General features: G+C 47.1%; 2 protein-coding genes across 5 annotated transcripts; one reads left to right on the top strand and one right to left on the bottom strand.

The window, feature by feature from the left end:
* Positions 1-977: 977 nt before the first annotated feature.
* LOC116242495 (F-box only protein 6-like) lies at positions 978-4,100 on the bottom strand. 2 transcript variants are annotated; one of them, XM_090122852.1, is made up of 6 exons: positions 4,045-4,100; positions 3,603-3,902; positions 2,993-3,119; positions 2,283-2,378; positions 1,845-1,980; positions 978-1,185 (listed from the first exon to the last, which is right to left on the bottom strand). In XM_090122852.1, the coding sequence occupies exons 2-6, from the start codon at positions 3,859-3,861 to the stop codon at positions 1,003-1,005; spliced, it is 801 nt and encodes a 266-aa protein (XP_089978978.1). In that variant the 5' UTR covers positions 3,862-3,902; positions 4,045-4,100; the 3' UTR covers positions 978-1,002. The 2 variants fall into 2 exon arrangements, with proteins under 2 accessions (XP_089978978.1, XP_031469130.1); XM_031613270.2 differs by lacking the exon at positions 4,045-4,100 and having other exon boundaries at positions 978-1,167; positions 3,603-4,038.
* A 1,413-nt stretch (positions 4,101-5,513) lies between these two features.
* FBXO2 (F-box protein 2) lies at positions 5,514-13,566 on the top strand. 3 transcript variants are annotated; one of them, XM_090122854.1, is made up of 5 exons: positions 5,514-5,763; positions 6,895-7,021; positions 7,118-7,213; positions 7,501-7,636; positions 12,144-13,566. In XM_090122854.1, exons 1-5 carry the CDS (start codon positions 5,514-5,516, stop codon positions 12,198-12,200), a joined length of 666 nt encoding a protein of 221 aa, XP_089978980.1. In that variant the 3' UTR covers positions 12,201-13,566. The 3 variants fall into 3 exon arrangements, with proteins under 3 accessions (XP_089978980.1, XP_089978979.1, XP_031469134.1); XM_090122853.1 differs by having other exon boundaries at positions 12,141-13,566; XM_031613274.2 differs by lacking the exon at positions 12,144-13,566 and adding an exon at positions 8,042-9,197.
* The last annotated feature ends 2,047 nt before the right edge of the window (positions 13,567-15,613 follow it).

Raw genomic sequence — 15,613 nt, 5'->3', positions numbered from 1 at the left:
TGTGTCTGTGCTGCAAGGACACTTGTCAGCTGTCTCACTCTTAGCAGACAAGGCAAAACTGTTATCCTGCCTCTGTCAAAGGATATGGCAGAGGGCCTTAATATCAGCCCTGTGCATACAGGGGTAGAAGAAATGGTACACAGAGTGTGAGCTAAGCTTGTTGGACAGAAAATTTGGTAAAACAGCCAGCACAGCACCTCCCTGCTTTCTCCATGCAAAAAGTGCAAGAACACCATGTCTCCAAGTTGTTTGTGGCTTTAACATTTTATATAAGGTTACTGTTCAGTACAAACCAAGTTCTTTGGTAGTATAATGGTAATATGGAAAAAGGCAGTGCAGTCCAAAGGCACTTAGGTAGTCAGGTATCCACCTTAAGGGATTCCTTCCTCTTTTTTGTTCATTCCAACGGTAACGGGCTGTATTTGGACAGGAAAGGCATCTACCACTTTGATCATGTATACTTACTTGATCATGTATACTAAGGAATTAAATATCAGTGACACAGCATATGTGGATAAAGAACACTGAAGGTTGCATAATGCTGTGAAAAATACATCTTTATGCACGTAATTAAACTGAAACAGAAAAATACCATAGTATTATAGTCTGTCTGTAGCAGAGTCCTCAAGACAAGGGTTGATAATCCGAACTGAAAGATTTTAGCCTTGTTTTAATTAAGTTGTATAAACAAGAAAGTTTCCAGTTAAGACTGCTATGTACTTGTACTACAGCCAAATGCTATTCACTTTAGATGTCATATTTAATTGCCTTCGTCTTCCTCCTATGGAAGGGCACCAGGAATTATCATTGCCACAGTGAGGGAGGACAGATGAAGACAGAAGTCCTTCCAAAAGGCTGGGCCTGCAGAAGTTCTGCTGCAAACAAGGAGAGCTTGTTCCACATCAGCTGTGCAAGACAAAGCCAGGATATTCACCCAGAGTGTACAGACAAATAAGTGCACCTGAGACCATCTGGTCACAGTCCTGAGGTAAAAGAAAACACTTATACTGTGTCTTCATTTGCCTTCAATGTCTGTGGCCCAATGGTGATGCTGCTGTTTGTCACCCTGATCCCGTACCATCCTGCCCAGAATTGGGTATCTTGGCCTCCATGCTGAAACCAGATGTAACGAACTCCAGCTGGGTAATTGCTGAAAGTGTGGGAAATCTGTAGAGAAAGGAAATTCTGCTTATTTTGTTTAAATAATCCAGCACTGACATTGAAGGTGAAACAATTCCAGGTATAGAGCCCTGGGCTTAGGAGAAGCTCATTCTAAAATACCTTCTAATAAAAGTATGCGTCATACCACTTTATTTGAGGGAGGATAAAATAAAAAAGCCTGCCATATTTGACTCATAGGATTACAGGGCAGAAGGGTAAACATAATGTTAAGCTCGGTATATGACAGAGATAACAACATAAGAGAGAATGCACAGCCACTCAAATCAAGCCATTCAAACCAGTCAAGACAAACAAATCAGGAAAAGTAATGTCTACAATACTTTCACTTACACCCATGCAGTTGTTTTAAAACAAAGCTTTTTGATCCAATGTAAACAAGAACTGTGCTCCTGCAACTCGGTTACTTGGACAAAAGTTCAAATAAAGAACAGAAACACTTGAAGAAGCCCAGTCAAAATAGCACAGGGGCCCATGGGGGGAAATCTCACACACTTACAAACTGAACCTAGATCTTTTAAAGCTTCTTCAACATTGTCAACAGCGAGGACTGGCTTACATTTTGTCTTATGTTAGAGCAGAGAAAATAGGGCAACCTGGGACTTCAGACAAGATCCTTATCACAATGTTGATGTAAAGCTGCCTCCTGGAGTGCTGCTGCTTACCTCTCTCCACATTGCGTCACTCCACTGCTCTATGACCACTGGCTCAGGACAGAACTCCTCAAGCACAATGTAGTTTTCAGAAAGCAGCCTCACTCTGAGCTCATAGCGACAACCACAGTCAAATCTGGCAGCATACCTAGAGAGCAAGGGAGAAATCAAGGAGCAGGGCTGTATACACAGCATTCAGTTTTCCTTACTGTTCAGAAACAGTCTCCATCTGAAATTGAGGAAAGAGATATCACCCCCATAGCTATGAAGTTCTAAAGCATATAGCTATCCTTTTCTTCACCTTATAACCCACTGAATAAACCAAGATTTAGCCTACGCTTTACTTGAGAGCTACAGATCCCAAAGAATTAATTTTATAGCACAAAAAGCTTCAGAGGCCCAGCTTACACCTAGGTCTTAATGCTAGAAATTCTAGTCTTCAGTTCTTACCAGTCCTTGACTACAATTTCAGGCCGTTTCTCATCCATCAGCTCATTCCAGTACCCTTCTTCCCGCAGAGTAATCAGTTGAGATTTGAAGCATGGCCTGCAACAGAAACAGAAGCATTCAAAACAACTTCACAGAATGCATCTCTCAACATCAGTGCTTCCCCTACCAGCCTGACTCTCGCTGAATGCTCACCCAGACCCTGAGTACCTACGAAGCTGACAGGGCTGAGGTGTGCCTTTATCCAAAGCCAGAGCAGAAACAAAGTGCTCAGCTTCACCCCATATAAAAGGAATCCAACAAAGTGGATCAAAAAGGGTTCCTATGCACACGACAGATATTGAGTATGGAAAAGCAGTTGATCTTCCACTGTTGACAGGTTTTAGTGCAAGCTGTTTGCATGACAAACATCTCATGCTTCCAGAGGCTGAGGGCTTTGACTTTGTCAGGTGAACACATCAGCTTGCCAGACTTCAACTTCTGCCCACCACATTTAGTAGAAGGAAGGAGAAAGTCAGCACACAATGTGGTTCACTAATTCCTTCAGCAACACATCGCTCTCTTTAGATTGAAGAGTATTAAGAATTAAAATCTCCTTTTTTTCCCCTGTCTCTGGGATAAGGTTTGTTGTCCTGCCTCATGCCTAACCACAGTGCTACTGCAGCCAGGAGGAAGGAAGCAGTTTTCCTCCAGTTCCACATTGCAGCTCTTACCCAAACGAAGTGACAAAGTATTTGTGGACTTCTGAGTCTGGCAGCTCTTTCCCCAGAGGTCCAGGCAGATCCTCGATCTTCCACATATCTCCTCCATTCTGATCAAGTTTCCAGTGCGTAAAGTTCTCTAAAAACAGATATCAAAGATCAGCATTAGGACTTCAGTTTTCTGCAGTATCTCTGCTTTCCTTAAAAAGAATTACCTATTACAAACCAATGCTGGTGCATTTTCAGCTGTGTTTCTCTTGTACTTAAGGGTGACCTTTAGCACTGTGCTGTCATTACTTTCAGCGTGGCTGACAGCAGCCGTGACAGGGCTGGGCACAGCACTGCAGTTGGGAACAGAGCAGGACAGTACCCTCCCTGCCCACTGCCAACCCTCTGCTGATGCAGCCCAGGATGCAGTCAGCCTGAAACCAACTGCTGATGGTTTCATTGCTGTATTACATCGTGCAAACCAGCAGCTGGGCCCAGGGATTTAACCCAAACAGCATTACACAGCGCTTCCTCGTGGATCTGACTCAGTGCCACGGCCCCAATAATAGTGAGGCACTGCAGGGCACATCCCAACTGCTGGGAAACTCCATAGGCCCTCTACCAACAAACCAACCTTCGGCTCGGGGGTTTTTGATCAAGTTCCTCTTCAGCTTGCACAGCAGGTAGAACACCTTCCAGTCAGTGATGCTCCTGTCCAAGCTCTGTACGTAGAACCCCTCGCGTTGGCACTTGCGCTTCCAGAGGGTGGCGAGATCCACCACATCGCGCCATTGGGAGCACACCAGCCTGCATGCACGGAGCAGGTCCCGGGCGGGCAGCAGGGACAGCAGCTCCACCAGCACATCCTCGGGGAGGTCACTGATGGTGGCCATGGCTGTGCAGAACCGATGGCAGACGAACGGTTTCCAGGCAGCTGCGATACGGAGAGATCAGCAGGGGTTGCAGGGCTCAGAACGAAACCAAAAGCGGAGCTGTACGCTGTGTGGGGAGCGGGGGGGAGGGGAGGGGGAGGGAAAGGGGTCGAACGCTCCGTGCTATCGCAGCCACAGCCCCACCTGCGCTCCGGACGCGGATGTGAGGCCGCGCTTCGCTCTTCCGCAGCGGGCGGGGCGCGGGGCGGGGAGCGGCGGGGGGGGCTGAGGGGAACCGGGAGCGACGCAGCGAGCGGCAGCAGCGCCGAGCACGAGGTAGGAGCGGCGGGACGGGGTGATGGGGAGGGGATTGGAGGAGCAGAGAGAACAAACAGCCCTGGGAGGGGTTACCCGAGGAGTTCTGCTGAGGGTCGATCGCATTTTGCCATTTAAGATCGCAGCATGGAGGGAAGAAGGGGGGAGTAAGGTATCCTCGTTGTTTCTCCGTAAAAATAATAACAACAGGGATTTTTAAATGATGTTTTCCCTCTGATGGCTGCGGTACAGACAGAGAAGAGAGCTCTATTTATGGGTTCGGGATGCTGTTTCCTACTGCTTCCCTGCTTGCCCCACTCGCCGTGCCGTGTTTCTTGCAGCAGCACGCCGGGATGCTCTGCCCGCTCCGCATGCCCTGCTCAGTGCTTATTTTCTCCCGCAGAGTTTGGCTCTGTGCGATTCAGTGCAGCTTCCCCGCTTCAGTGCACGGCTGAGACAAAAGCAATGTCAGTGCGTCCCGCACGGAGCTCTGTGTGCACGCCCATCTCTCCCCGCTCTGCAGCTCTCTGCCCCAAAGCCCGGAGCACGCAGAGCGCAGCGCCGATAGCTCGCTCTGCCGTGTAACTGCGGTTATCGGGCCGTAGGAAAAGGAAGATGGACCGAAAATAACGCAGGTGAGATTTGAAGTGCTCAGACCCGTGCTTTACACGGCATCGTGACTAAGGAGATTCAGTGCCAGCCCCGAGGGAAAGAAGGCTTCCCGACAGCCAGCCCTGTGGGCAGCCTAAGCAGAGGGGACTGATTCTGCTGTGACAGAGCACATCTATTCTTAGGTTAATTGTTATTTGTTTTAAGTTTATTCCAGTAGCTGATGCATGGATAAGTGCCAGGGATCCCCAGAGAGCAGCGCTGCCTGACAGCAGAAATTTGCCTGGTCCTGGATAGCCCTCCTCTATGGCCTTGGAACCAAGAAAGCATCAGTGCAAAATGGGAGTAACGATGTCCCTAGATGATGTGTGACCAAACACAAGGGGAGTACTCCCCACATGACCATCAAGACCCCATACAACCCCATGCAAGCGTAGATAGGCAGGAAAGCAGCCAGAAGGGGATGGAGCATCATGCTTGTTTAACCCAATGCATCTGTAGGCACTTATAACTTTAATCTACTCACGTGCTTCAAGGTAGTGAGTTAGAGGGGTCCCGAGGCCCTTAGGTCAGGAATACCCCCCACGTTATGCTGCACCTGCCTTTCAGATAAACATATTTGTTTTCCCTTTTCTTTTTTTTCTAATGCATTTGACATCACTGGTAACAGGAGAGCCCCTATCTGGTGGAACAGTGCATTACCACTTCTTTTCCCCTTTCTCAGAAAGCTTCATCCAGGGTGACCAAGGATGGAGTCCCTCCCTGAAGCGGTGCTGATCAGAATCCTGGCTTCCATACCTGCAGTGGATCTGGTGCTGGCGTGCCGCCTGGTCTGCTGCCAGTGGAAGAACCTGATTGATGGAGCTGCTCTTTGGATCCTGAAGTGTCAGCAGGAAGGCTTTGCTGGAGCAGAGTCAGAGGAGAATGCGGAGAACTGGCAAAACTTCTACTTCTTGAGTAAGAGAAGAAGAAATCTCATCAAGAACCCCTGTGGCGAAGGTGAGAGATGAGCATAACAAGGCCCAAGCCTTCTGAAAACTGGGCACCTTCAGTCTTTAAAAAAGACCTTGGTTGCCATCAGAATGCACTTTCTTTTTGCCCCAGAGACAAATCACTTCATGCATGCAGTCAAACCACTTTGGGCAAGAAGGCCTTCCATCAAAGCAGCTTTTGTGAAGGGCTCTCCATGACATCAGCTTTATGTGAGCCCCTGTAGGAATGTGAACCATGCTTTGCAGAACTGTACTGGTAGGTGGCACCTGGGCTTCCAGATGACTTTTTGGCAAACCTCAACCTAAAAGATAAGCCTTCCCCTGCTCAGGAACTCATTTGCTCTTAGCTCAGCAGGCATTTCATGCTTCCTTCCTTGCAGTTTGTTTGTGTCTTGCTTATTCCAACCCATATCACTGAGCTGTGCACACTACAACACTTGCTGTTATTTTACGATCTCTGAACTCTACTTGCCATCTGCAGGATGTTTAGATAGAAGCAGCCTCATAACCCAAGCCTCATAACCCAAGCAGCAACACAGTACATTTCACACCTCATAGACCAAAGCACAACACAGACCATCAACACAACATTTTCGTTTTTCTTATTTAAAAAGAAGTGATTTTTCTGCAAGCTCTTCTCTCAGGCTAAGAGGAGAAAAGCAATATAAGGCCCTGCAGTTTCTAGCTGTATAAGCATTTAACTATGTGCTAAAAGCTTTGAGAACACCACCAGAAAGAACAGAAAATGAGGGATTTAATATGAGTTATTTTTCAACAAAAAGAATGAAACAAGGGAAAAGAAATAATAAGGGAATCAGCAGTTCTCCCCAGGTATTTCTATAATAAGACACAAAAGCACTGAGGTGGAACACCTAAACCATTTCACTACTCTTTTTTAAAGTAGACCCACATAGACACAGCCATTTTAGTGGGGAATGTTGATGTTTGTTACCATTCAACCAAAGTAAAGTGTTGTTTTTTGCCAGGCTTCCACTTAAAACGTCTCATTGTGTGATGATCCACATACAGAGTTGGATGGCAGTGTGTCTGTTCCAAGCTGCAGAGGAGTCCCTATGGAAGATGGCCGGGTTCTCCAGGCCCACAAGCTATGACCAAACATTCTTTCTTCCATTTGCAGAAGACCTGCAGCACTGGGGAGAGGTAGAAAATGGAGGTGATGGCTGGAAAATTGAAGAGCTCCCTGGGGACTTTGGAAAAGAATTCCCTAGTGAAGAAGTCCATAAATACTTTGTTACATCTTATGAGTAAGGCTGCTTATTTCTCTTAATCAGGAGAGGGGATAATTTTGTTTTCTCCAGCCTCAGAGAGGTGGTGGTATCCATTACCCTCTTGTGTTTCAGGTGGTGTAGAAAGTCGCAGGTCATCGACCTTAGAGCTGAGGGCTACTGGGAAGAGCTGATGGATACAACCCAGCCAAAAGTTGTGGTGAAAGACTGGTAAGTAGCAAGGACGCCCTAGAAGTCCAGCAGAAAGCCTAGACAGAGCAGGAATGGCATACACCAGGCCTTGGAGCTCTAGCTCTCATCTCACTGCATCGCCTTTGGTGCCATTCTAGATGTGAGACAGGGCTTGATCTTGACTCAAAGAACCACTGGTAGTTTCCCCAAGCTTCAAGCTGTTGGCGCATATGGCAACCATCTAAAGCTCTTTTGGTGGAGGACAGGCAGTGGGTTGGAGTAAAAGTGTTCATACAGGCAAGGCTGCTGCTTGGGTTTCCCTGCAGGTATGCAGGACGCAGTGACGCCGGCTGCCTCTATGAGCTGTGTGTGAAACTGCTGTCAGAGAACGAGGATGTGTTGGCCGAGTACAAGACTGAGACCATTGCTATCCCAGAGGACAATGATGCCAGCTGGACTGAGGTGAGTGACAGCTGTGGTTTCATGCAGGTGACAATCAACCTGCATGAACCAGGAATGTTTTCAAGCAGACAGAAGCGGGAGGGGTTATTCTGGAGGAGGAGAAGGCTCTATCATGGATTGTGATTGAGCACAGGGGTTATACAGCAAATCTTACATAAAACTTGGAAGCTTGCTGAGCCATCCCTACTACAAGTCTGTGGGAGTGAAAGAGAGACCCCTCCATAAGCATTTAATGGCTTCTGAATAGACTGGGGTCAAAGCTCCCTCCAATTACTTCTTTCTCACTGTAAACTCATTGCTACCCAAGCTGGTAGGTTGGATGGGGCAGGTGGAGTTGAAGGCCCAGTGAAGGTAAGGAGTAGATTCACGGTAGCTGGACATTATTTTGTCTCTCTCAACCTCTAGATCTCCCACACCTTTTCTGACTATGGTCCTGGGGTCCGCTTTGTCCGCTTTGAGCATGGTGGCCAGGACACACTGTTCTGGAAAGGATGGTATGGTGTACGTGTTACCAACAGCAGCGTAACAGTGGAACCATAGTCAAGCTGAACTGGGGCCTGCTTGCCAGAGCTGACTTCCCTCAGGCCATCCCATGAGCTTTGGATGGATTCTGCATGGTGCTGCTTCCAGGCTGTAGAGCGTACGGCTCAGTTATGAATGTGCTTGGCAGAGACCACCATCCATCCCTCCTTAAGGGTACTATGCAAAGAATAGGAACAGACTTATGAAACCACCTTACGATCAGTCTCACCCTTTGCACTGATGTTCTCTGTCACATGAAATCACCTAGCTCTGGAGAGGTATCACTGCAGCTGCCAACTCCATGCCTCCAGCCCCACGTGCCATTGCCTGCCTTACCTGAGCGTGGCGCTAAGCAGTGCTCTGGATCTCCATTTCGATTCTGGGTGATGATAATGCCAAGCAATGGGGATTGGATCCCTTTGTCCTACAATGCTCTCAACATCCCCTTGCAGAGGGAAGTGGTGGGAGCTGAATTCACTGCAGTAGCATTGTGGTCATTGGTTGATGGTTGGACTTGATGATCTTAGAGGTCATTTCCAACTTTAATGATTCTGTGATTCTCAATGGGGCTTCATTTGGCTCCTAAAAAGCTGAAGATAATTGCTGGGAGAGAGACAAGGACTTAAGGAAACAGAAGCAAATTGAGGAAGGGGCCCAGGAGCAAAAATAACGCATCTACCCCTTCCTGGCCTCTGCATGCTTCATGCCAATCTAGTACTGCTCCTTGCAGGCAGGAGATTCATGCAATATTCTTCACACAGAAACCTGTCATTACCTCCATTTGATCTCAGTCCTTCCTGCCCACTATGTCTGCAGAAAGTACATGTCTGCCTTTACTGCAGATGCTTACCAAGACAGCACTTTGTATGTACACCCACTAGTGCCTCTTGCTGTCACTCAGGGCTGTAAGCCACCATCCTGAACACAGGTATCTAAGCTTACCTGAGCCAAGCCTGTCCCCAGCTGCCTTGGACACAGCCTTCCAAACCACAGCCAAGCCAGAGTCCGAGCAAACATAATAAAAGGAGCTGTATGTGGATCTTTGCTTGTGTGCTGAGTATTATTTTTTGTGCTTAAGCAGTGGAGAGCAGCAGCAGGCAGGGATATACTAAAAAGGTCGTGGGAGTTCATGCAAGGCATGGAGAAGGTCCAGGAAGCCTCTTACAACACTCAGCTCTGGCCCACGGGTATCTGCAAGTGTAGCTCTGCTGTGAGCTCTGCTGTTCTGCTCCAGGAGAGACCAGAACCAGTCAGCACTTTCCATTACCTTGCACACAGTCACACAATGACACAATACAGCTTTATTCAGCACAGTGTTTAGTGCAGCTGACCCATTTCTAGGTTAATATTCAGCTCACTTCCAGAGCCCTGCCCCAAGGCCCTGGTGTATCCCTAAGGATCAGAGCAGCAAGGGGATCAATATACCAGGTCTGGATGCAATTGTTAAATTGAATCTCTCCTAAGCCATCATGTTATGGTCAGGATAAAGTCCAGGATTAAGCTTTCAGATCCTGTGTCCCTTGTAAATACAGGGTACGGCCACAGTCCCCACTTAAGGCTTATCTAGGCTGAACCACTCAATGCACACAGCTCCCTTACAAGAAATGCAGCTGTCAGGGGCTTTCTTTCCCCTGATGTTCACAGTGATTGCTAGAGGCAGCCTGGCTGTCCTGACCTTCCCACTCAGTTTCAAGAGATGCTTCCAGAGATACTCCATGTCTTGCAGTTTCATTAAAGAAAATAGCTCTGCTGCAGAGTCTGCAGAGCTGCCACTGACTCCTTGCACTCAGTGCTAGAGTTACAAGGCAAGTAAGGAAAGTGGGTGCCTGTGTACTTGGAAAATAATCTCAGCTGCTCGATCCATTGCAGATATTTTACTCCTAATGCCTTTTGATCATACACATGAAGTGTGAATGCACTGAAATCTGTACTGCATTCATCCATCCCACTCAGCTTCTGTCCAAGACTGAACAGAGCACACGAGCTGAACGGCCTCTCACACATCACAGACTTTATGGGAATGAAGACTGTGCAGTTTCATAGGACTAAAGAAACTAAGTCCAACTGTGACAAAACGGCTTAGCTGCATTAATGCTTTCTGCCACTAAAGGGCTCTATCACATGTAGCTTCAGTGACCAAAGGAGGGTTTCTAATGCTGTCTGTTGTGCCAACCCTGGGTACTACATAGTAGATTTTGGGAATACTGATGAACAGTGCAGACATGCAATGTACCATACAAAAAAAAAAAAAAGATATTAGTACAGAAATAATTCACAGATACTTTATCAGCCAAGTATTTAGAAAGCTAAAGAAGAAAAAAAGAAAGAAAAACAGAAAGGTCTCCCTCCACTCCTGAACACAGGAACCAGAGCTTAGAGCTTTTGGCAGCTAAGATGAATGAACACATCTCTAACCCTGGCTGTTTTACTGTTCAGAGTCACAAAGAGAAGCCCCAGTCACAGCACTGCACACAGGCCTTCCTGCTGTCAGCATCTGACATCCTGGCTAGCCTGCTGCACCTTGTTGTCAGTAATTTTCTATCCCACAAAACCCACCACAGCCAGTCCTGGCTGTAAATACCATTATACTTAAAAATGGTGGTTGTTTTGTTCTTCCAAAATAGCTTCTGCAGTTGGTGTCTTGCAGAGGAACAGAAAAGAGCAAGACAGGGCCCTGGCAAGGAAGCACTAACATACATCTCTTGTCAAGTCTAATTGAATTTTTCTATAAGAAGCATCTATTATTACCCACCTGGGGAGGTTGTGGACAGATGGAGGAGTATGCTCCCCCACCAGGCATTCAAAACTGTTTGAAGATGAGGGGAGGAGGAGAAAAACAACTCCCTGTTGCTCACAGCCCAGCTGTTCTAGCCAGTTTAAAAGAGGATAATTTAAGAGATTGATTCCCCCTAAATCAAATACTTTGTAGAGGCTAGGAATGGCCCTTCCTGAAAGCCAGGATAATGGAGTACAGAGCTTTTGGCCTGAAGCTGTGGCAGAGATGAGCACAATCCCAAATAGGATAGGATGCCAGCAGCCTTGTATTTGGCCCACAAGGCTGTCAGGAGTAGAGATGTTTCAAATAACCAGCAAACACTGAGCTGGTGAACAAACATCCCCACAGCTCACATCTCTTCCTGCAGCCCAGATACAGCCATAGGGTGAGAGGGAATGGCCTCAAGTTGCACCAGGGGAGGTTCAGGTTCAATATTAGGAAAAACTTCTCTGAAAGAGTGGCTGGGCACTGGAAGAGGCTGCCCAGAGAGGTAGTGGGATCACCATTACAGGAGGCATGTAGGTGTGGTACTTAGGAATGCAGTTTACTGGGCAGTACAGGCAGCAGCTGGACAGCTGGACTGGATGATCTCAGAGGTCTTTTCTAACCTTAATGATTCTATGACTCCCACTCCTTCCTTGCTGCCTCCCAGCAAGAGGAGCAAGAGGTGAGCAGTTCCTCCATCCATACATTGTTTGTCCTCATGTCCTTGGGGCACTGCCCAGCCCACTCAGTGTCCCTAACTGTTAGGGAAAAAAGGGCTTCATGATGCTTTCCCATTGGAAAGGTGTGAATTAGAGAGAGAACATCCATGATGAACTCAACTGGGAAAAGCTCCATGAGAGCTAGAAAACATCACTGCTACATGCAACAGCTGCACAAGAGCTGAACTCTGTGCACAGCAGCCTGGAAGGAAAACATACTCAGATAAACCAAAAAGCTTAGAGAACGTATATAGCTAATGTTGCTGTGCAAATAGGGAGATGACAAAGAATCATAAAATAAAGCAAGCACACAAACAGAGCCACAGTGACAGCAGAGGGCACTCGGGCTGCAGGCAGAGAGCTGGGAGCCAGCCCGACCTCAGGTGCTGCTGGCTGCTGCTTTGTAAGCAGGAGATATTCAGAATAACTTCAAGTGTTTGGTTCTGCCTTGTACTCATTGTACCCGTTTCTAATGACTACACTGCACCTCCTCTTGTCTCAGCAGTGGAATGAACTGCAGGACTGTCTGCATCCCCATCTACAGTGTGCCCAGGCACTTTGATACCTTCCTTGCATGCAAAGTTCAACAGCCCTCCCCAGGAAGATGGGAGTCCCAGCTGTATTACACGTGCCCTTGGCTAACCTCCCTTGCAGGCACTTAGAGCAACTCATCTGGAGCTGCCACCAGTGCAAACCCATTAACTGCAGTGCAATCAGCGTTCCCAGAAGGACAGAGAAACCACGATAGAGATGTAAGTGTGCTCACTGGACTGATTAATTGTGGGGAACACATCTCTTGCCACTCTGTTCCTGCCAGACAGACTACTTTTACAACAAGGGTAGTGAACCATCCCCTCAGACACCCAAGGTCAGACAGGATGGGCCTCTGAGCACTGATGGAGCTGTGGGTATCCCGCTCATTGCAGGGGGGGCTGGCCCTGATGACCTTTAAAGGCCCTTCCCAACCCAAATGATTCTGTAGTTCTGACTAATGGAATGGGTTTACGAGCACTGAGATATGTGCACTGAAACACATTCACAGGTGTAGGCAAACACACAGGCAGATGTACATCCACAGCCATGCAGAAAATCAGAACCCATCAATCTGGCCTCCCTGTGCTGCCAGGAACAGGCTGTCCTCAGACAGTGACCATCACAGAAAACTGGCACAGCCTCCCACCTGGTGTTTAACCCATCTTTGACCTCAAGGACCACACAGCACTTCCCTTTGGCTTCCCATAGGTCTTCTCCAGGCGTACACCACAGGTTGCTGTTGCATAAGATTTAGGAGACAAGAGCTGAAAGCATCAGCTCTGAGCCCACCACCCTACAGAAAGCAGCTCGTGTTCCTAAGCATGAAGCTGCTTTTCTGAGGAAGAGGGATGGTGTCAGAGCTCTGCTACTTGCAATCCTTCCAAAAGGTCCTGGAGTCAAGTGGAGCCGTTTCCACCTCGCCACACACCGTGCAGCGCCTTCCGTTAATATTGACACGTGAAACATTGCAAAACGAAACAGATAAAATCCTGATCCAGATATGAGAAACGACTTTGCATTTTTTTGTAAATTAAACCTAATCTTGTGTTGACTCTGCTATACAAGGAGAAATAATGAAGCAGATTAAGACGAGATCTTGTTCACTCTTGCTGAACAAAAGCCAATTAATTGCCAGTAGGATTATTGTGAATTCTCTCTCGTCTTACACAAATACAATCAGATACAGTCTAGGTGCTGCTGGAGCAGCCCTGCTTATTGGAGCGATAACTCTGCCTGGACAGAGGAATACACTGCAAAGGCTCAGTTAAACCACACAGGATTCTGCCTCGCTGTTTTCCACAGTGACTCTTGCCAACTTGCAAAGGATGGAGATGCATTAAAAACAAACAGCCACAAATGGCCCTCCCACACACAAACCCACAACATGCAGCCTTGCCTACTCCAAGCCCTCTTCTGGCTACAGGAGAGCCTCCCCCTTACCTGTACATCACTGGACTGAATCATCTAGTCCTTTCCCAGAGCTTTTTAGCTACAATAGCTTTCCTCTTTCTGCAAATCCTTTCTTAGACTTTCAGTGTGTCAAAATGTTTCGTTTCCATGTGCCAAGCCAAATTCTCTCAGCTATTTTACTGGTACACAGCAGAGCCTCCTTCCACCTATCCATGTGCCGTGACAACAGGGAGATCATTCCTGCCTGCTCCCATCTGGCCTGTTCCCAATATGAAACCAATCTGGAGATGTGGCACTGAAGGACATGGGTTAGTGGGCATGGTGTTGATGGCTGGACTTAGTGAACTTGGAGGTCTATTCCAGTTCTATGATTCTATGAGCAGAGACTGGCAGGGGGTTGGAACTGGATGGTCTTTGAGGTCCCTTCCAACTCAAGCCATTCTTTGATCACAAAAACAGTTGGCAGTGAAAAGCAAATCCTAGTTCAAGTTGGGACAGGATGGGTAGGAGCAGAAACCCACACCAGCACTCCTGTAAAGGGGAAATGGCAGTGTTCAACTTGGAGCTCAGCTCACCACCACCCATCCCCACCAGTCCATGGCAACAAGGAGGAGTTCCCCCCCATCCTGCCAGGGAGGGAACTCATAACAACAAGAGATAAAAGCCATGGGGTGAATCTGTGGATGATTTACTCGGAGAAGATACTTCTTATTTTCATAGCAAGTTAAAAAAAAAATAATAAAATAAAATTAAACTCTGTCAAAGCCTGCAGCAATGGCACTGACAGACAAAAATGACTTACAGAAAAAAATGCACAGGGAAAGCGATTTTCTTTGCCTGCATTGCCAGGGGAATTAAATCTTGTTTTTTTTCCCCGTCACCACCAAGTGGAATAATCCAATATATTAAAGCTAATGTGCTCCTTGTATTTATTGCTGTGTATTTGACCTAACAGAGTTTTATTTCTACATTAAGAATAAAACCATTCTGGAAGGCAAGCTGCAAAGCTCTAGATCAATTACTACCTTCTCCAACAGCTGAAAAATGAGTTATTTCTTGTAAAAGGAAAAAAGTAGAAAATAATAATAAAAATAAAAAACCTCCTCTCCCTTGTGCAATGAGTTCTGCACTGCAGATCTGGTGGAGTTAGGTAATATTGAGTTTGGTTTCTAAGTAACATTAAAAAAAAAATAAATAAATCCATGAAGCAGCAGCAAGGCTACGGTGTGTGCTCCATCCTGTGCAGTGCAGAGCCGCAGACAGCCCTCAGTGAAGGCTCTGCAGCACGCACAGCTCCAGCCCAGTGCTTGCCCTAGGGGACCGTGTCCAATTCAAGCATGTCCAGCAGTAACAGGATGTGTAATAACTGTACAAAGCAGCTCTTGTTGGTAAACAAACAAAACCGCAGGCACAAAGCCAAGAAACTGCGCTGAAGTGTGAGAACAGCAGGTGGAAGCTGACAGTGGGAGGGGGAATACCATGCATCCAAAACCACAGCAATAAATAGGAAAGCACTCCTCCTAGCACGCGGGCTTTGCACAAAGCTCTCATTTACACCAGGCCCAGGGTGCTGTCTTGCCTGGAAGGACCTCAGAACAGTAAAATCATAGAGCCATATAGGTTGGAAAAGACCTCTAAGATCATCCAGTCCAACCCAACCCAACCCAACCCACTGTGGCCACTGCCCACCTCCCTCAGTGCCACATCTCCACACTGAACACCTCCAGGGACCCTGACCCCATCACTCCCTGTGCAGCTGTGCCAGCACATCACTGCTCTGAGAAGAAATCTTCCTTAACATCCAACCTGCACCTCTCCTGGCACAACTTGAGGCCATTCCCTCTCATCCTATCACTCAAACAGAAGTAACTTTGAATTCTTATATATGCAGGTGTTTGAGTTACATTTAACTTCAACCTTCAGCTCAAGTGCAATCACTAAATCTGAACAAACAGTTTTTTAACAGCTCCTTGGAAGGTTTTTCTGTTTGTTTGTTTTGCTTGCTTCTGGCTTTTTTTTTTTTGAAGCCTC

This window comes from Phasianus colchicus, chromosome 22 (assembly GCF_987193195.1).
Source record: "Phasianus colchicus chromosome 22, bPhaCol1.hap1.1, whole genome shotgun sequence".
In the NCBI taxonomy this organism is placed as follows: Eukaryota; Metazoa; Chordata; class Aves; order Galliformes; family Phasianidae; genus Phasianus; species Phasianus colchicus.
This window is presented reverse-complemented; position numbering and strand designations above follow the sequence as displayed.

What these genes read in the sequence shown, in the direction of transcription:
- LOC116242495 (XM_090122852.1), bottom strand. Translation starts at nt 3,861, where the DNA reads ATGGCCACCATCAGTGACCTCCCCGAGGATGTGCTGGTGGAGCTGCTG. An exon ending in GAAATTGTAGTCAAGGACTG is followed by an intron (nt 1,981 to 2,282) that starts GTAAGAACTGAA and finishes CTTGCTCTCTAG; the next exon opens with GTATGCTGCCAGATTTGACT. An exon ending in GTGACGCAATGTGGAGAGAG is followed by an intron (nt 1,186 to 1,844) that starts GTAAGCAGCAGC and finishes CAAAATAAGCAG; the next exon opens with AATTTCCTTTCTCTACAGAT.
- FBXO2 (XM_031613274.2), top strand. Translation starts at nt 5,514, where the DNA reads ATGGAGTCCCTCCCTGAAGCGGTGCTGATCAGAATCCTGGCTTCCATA. An exon ending in AAAGTTGTGGTGAAAGACTG is followed by an intron (nt 7,214 to 7,500) that starts GTAAGTAGCAAG and finishes GTTTCCCTGCAG; the next exon opens with GTATGCAGGACGCAGTGACG. An exon ending in ATGATGCCAGCTGGACTGAG is followed by an intron (nt 7,637 to 8,041) that starts GTGAGTGACAGC and finishes CTCAACCTCTAG; the next exon opens with ATCTCCCACACCTTTTCTGA.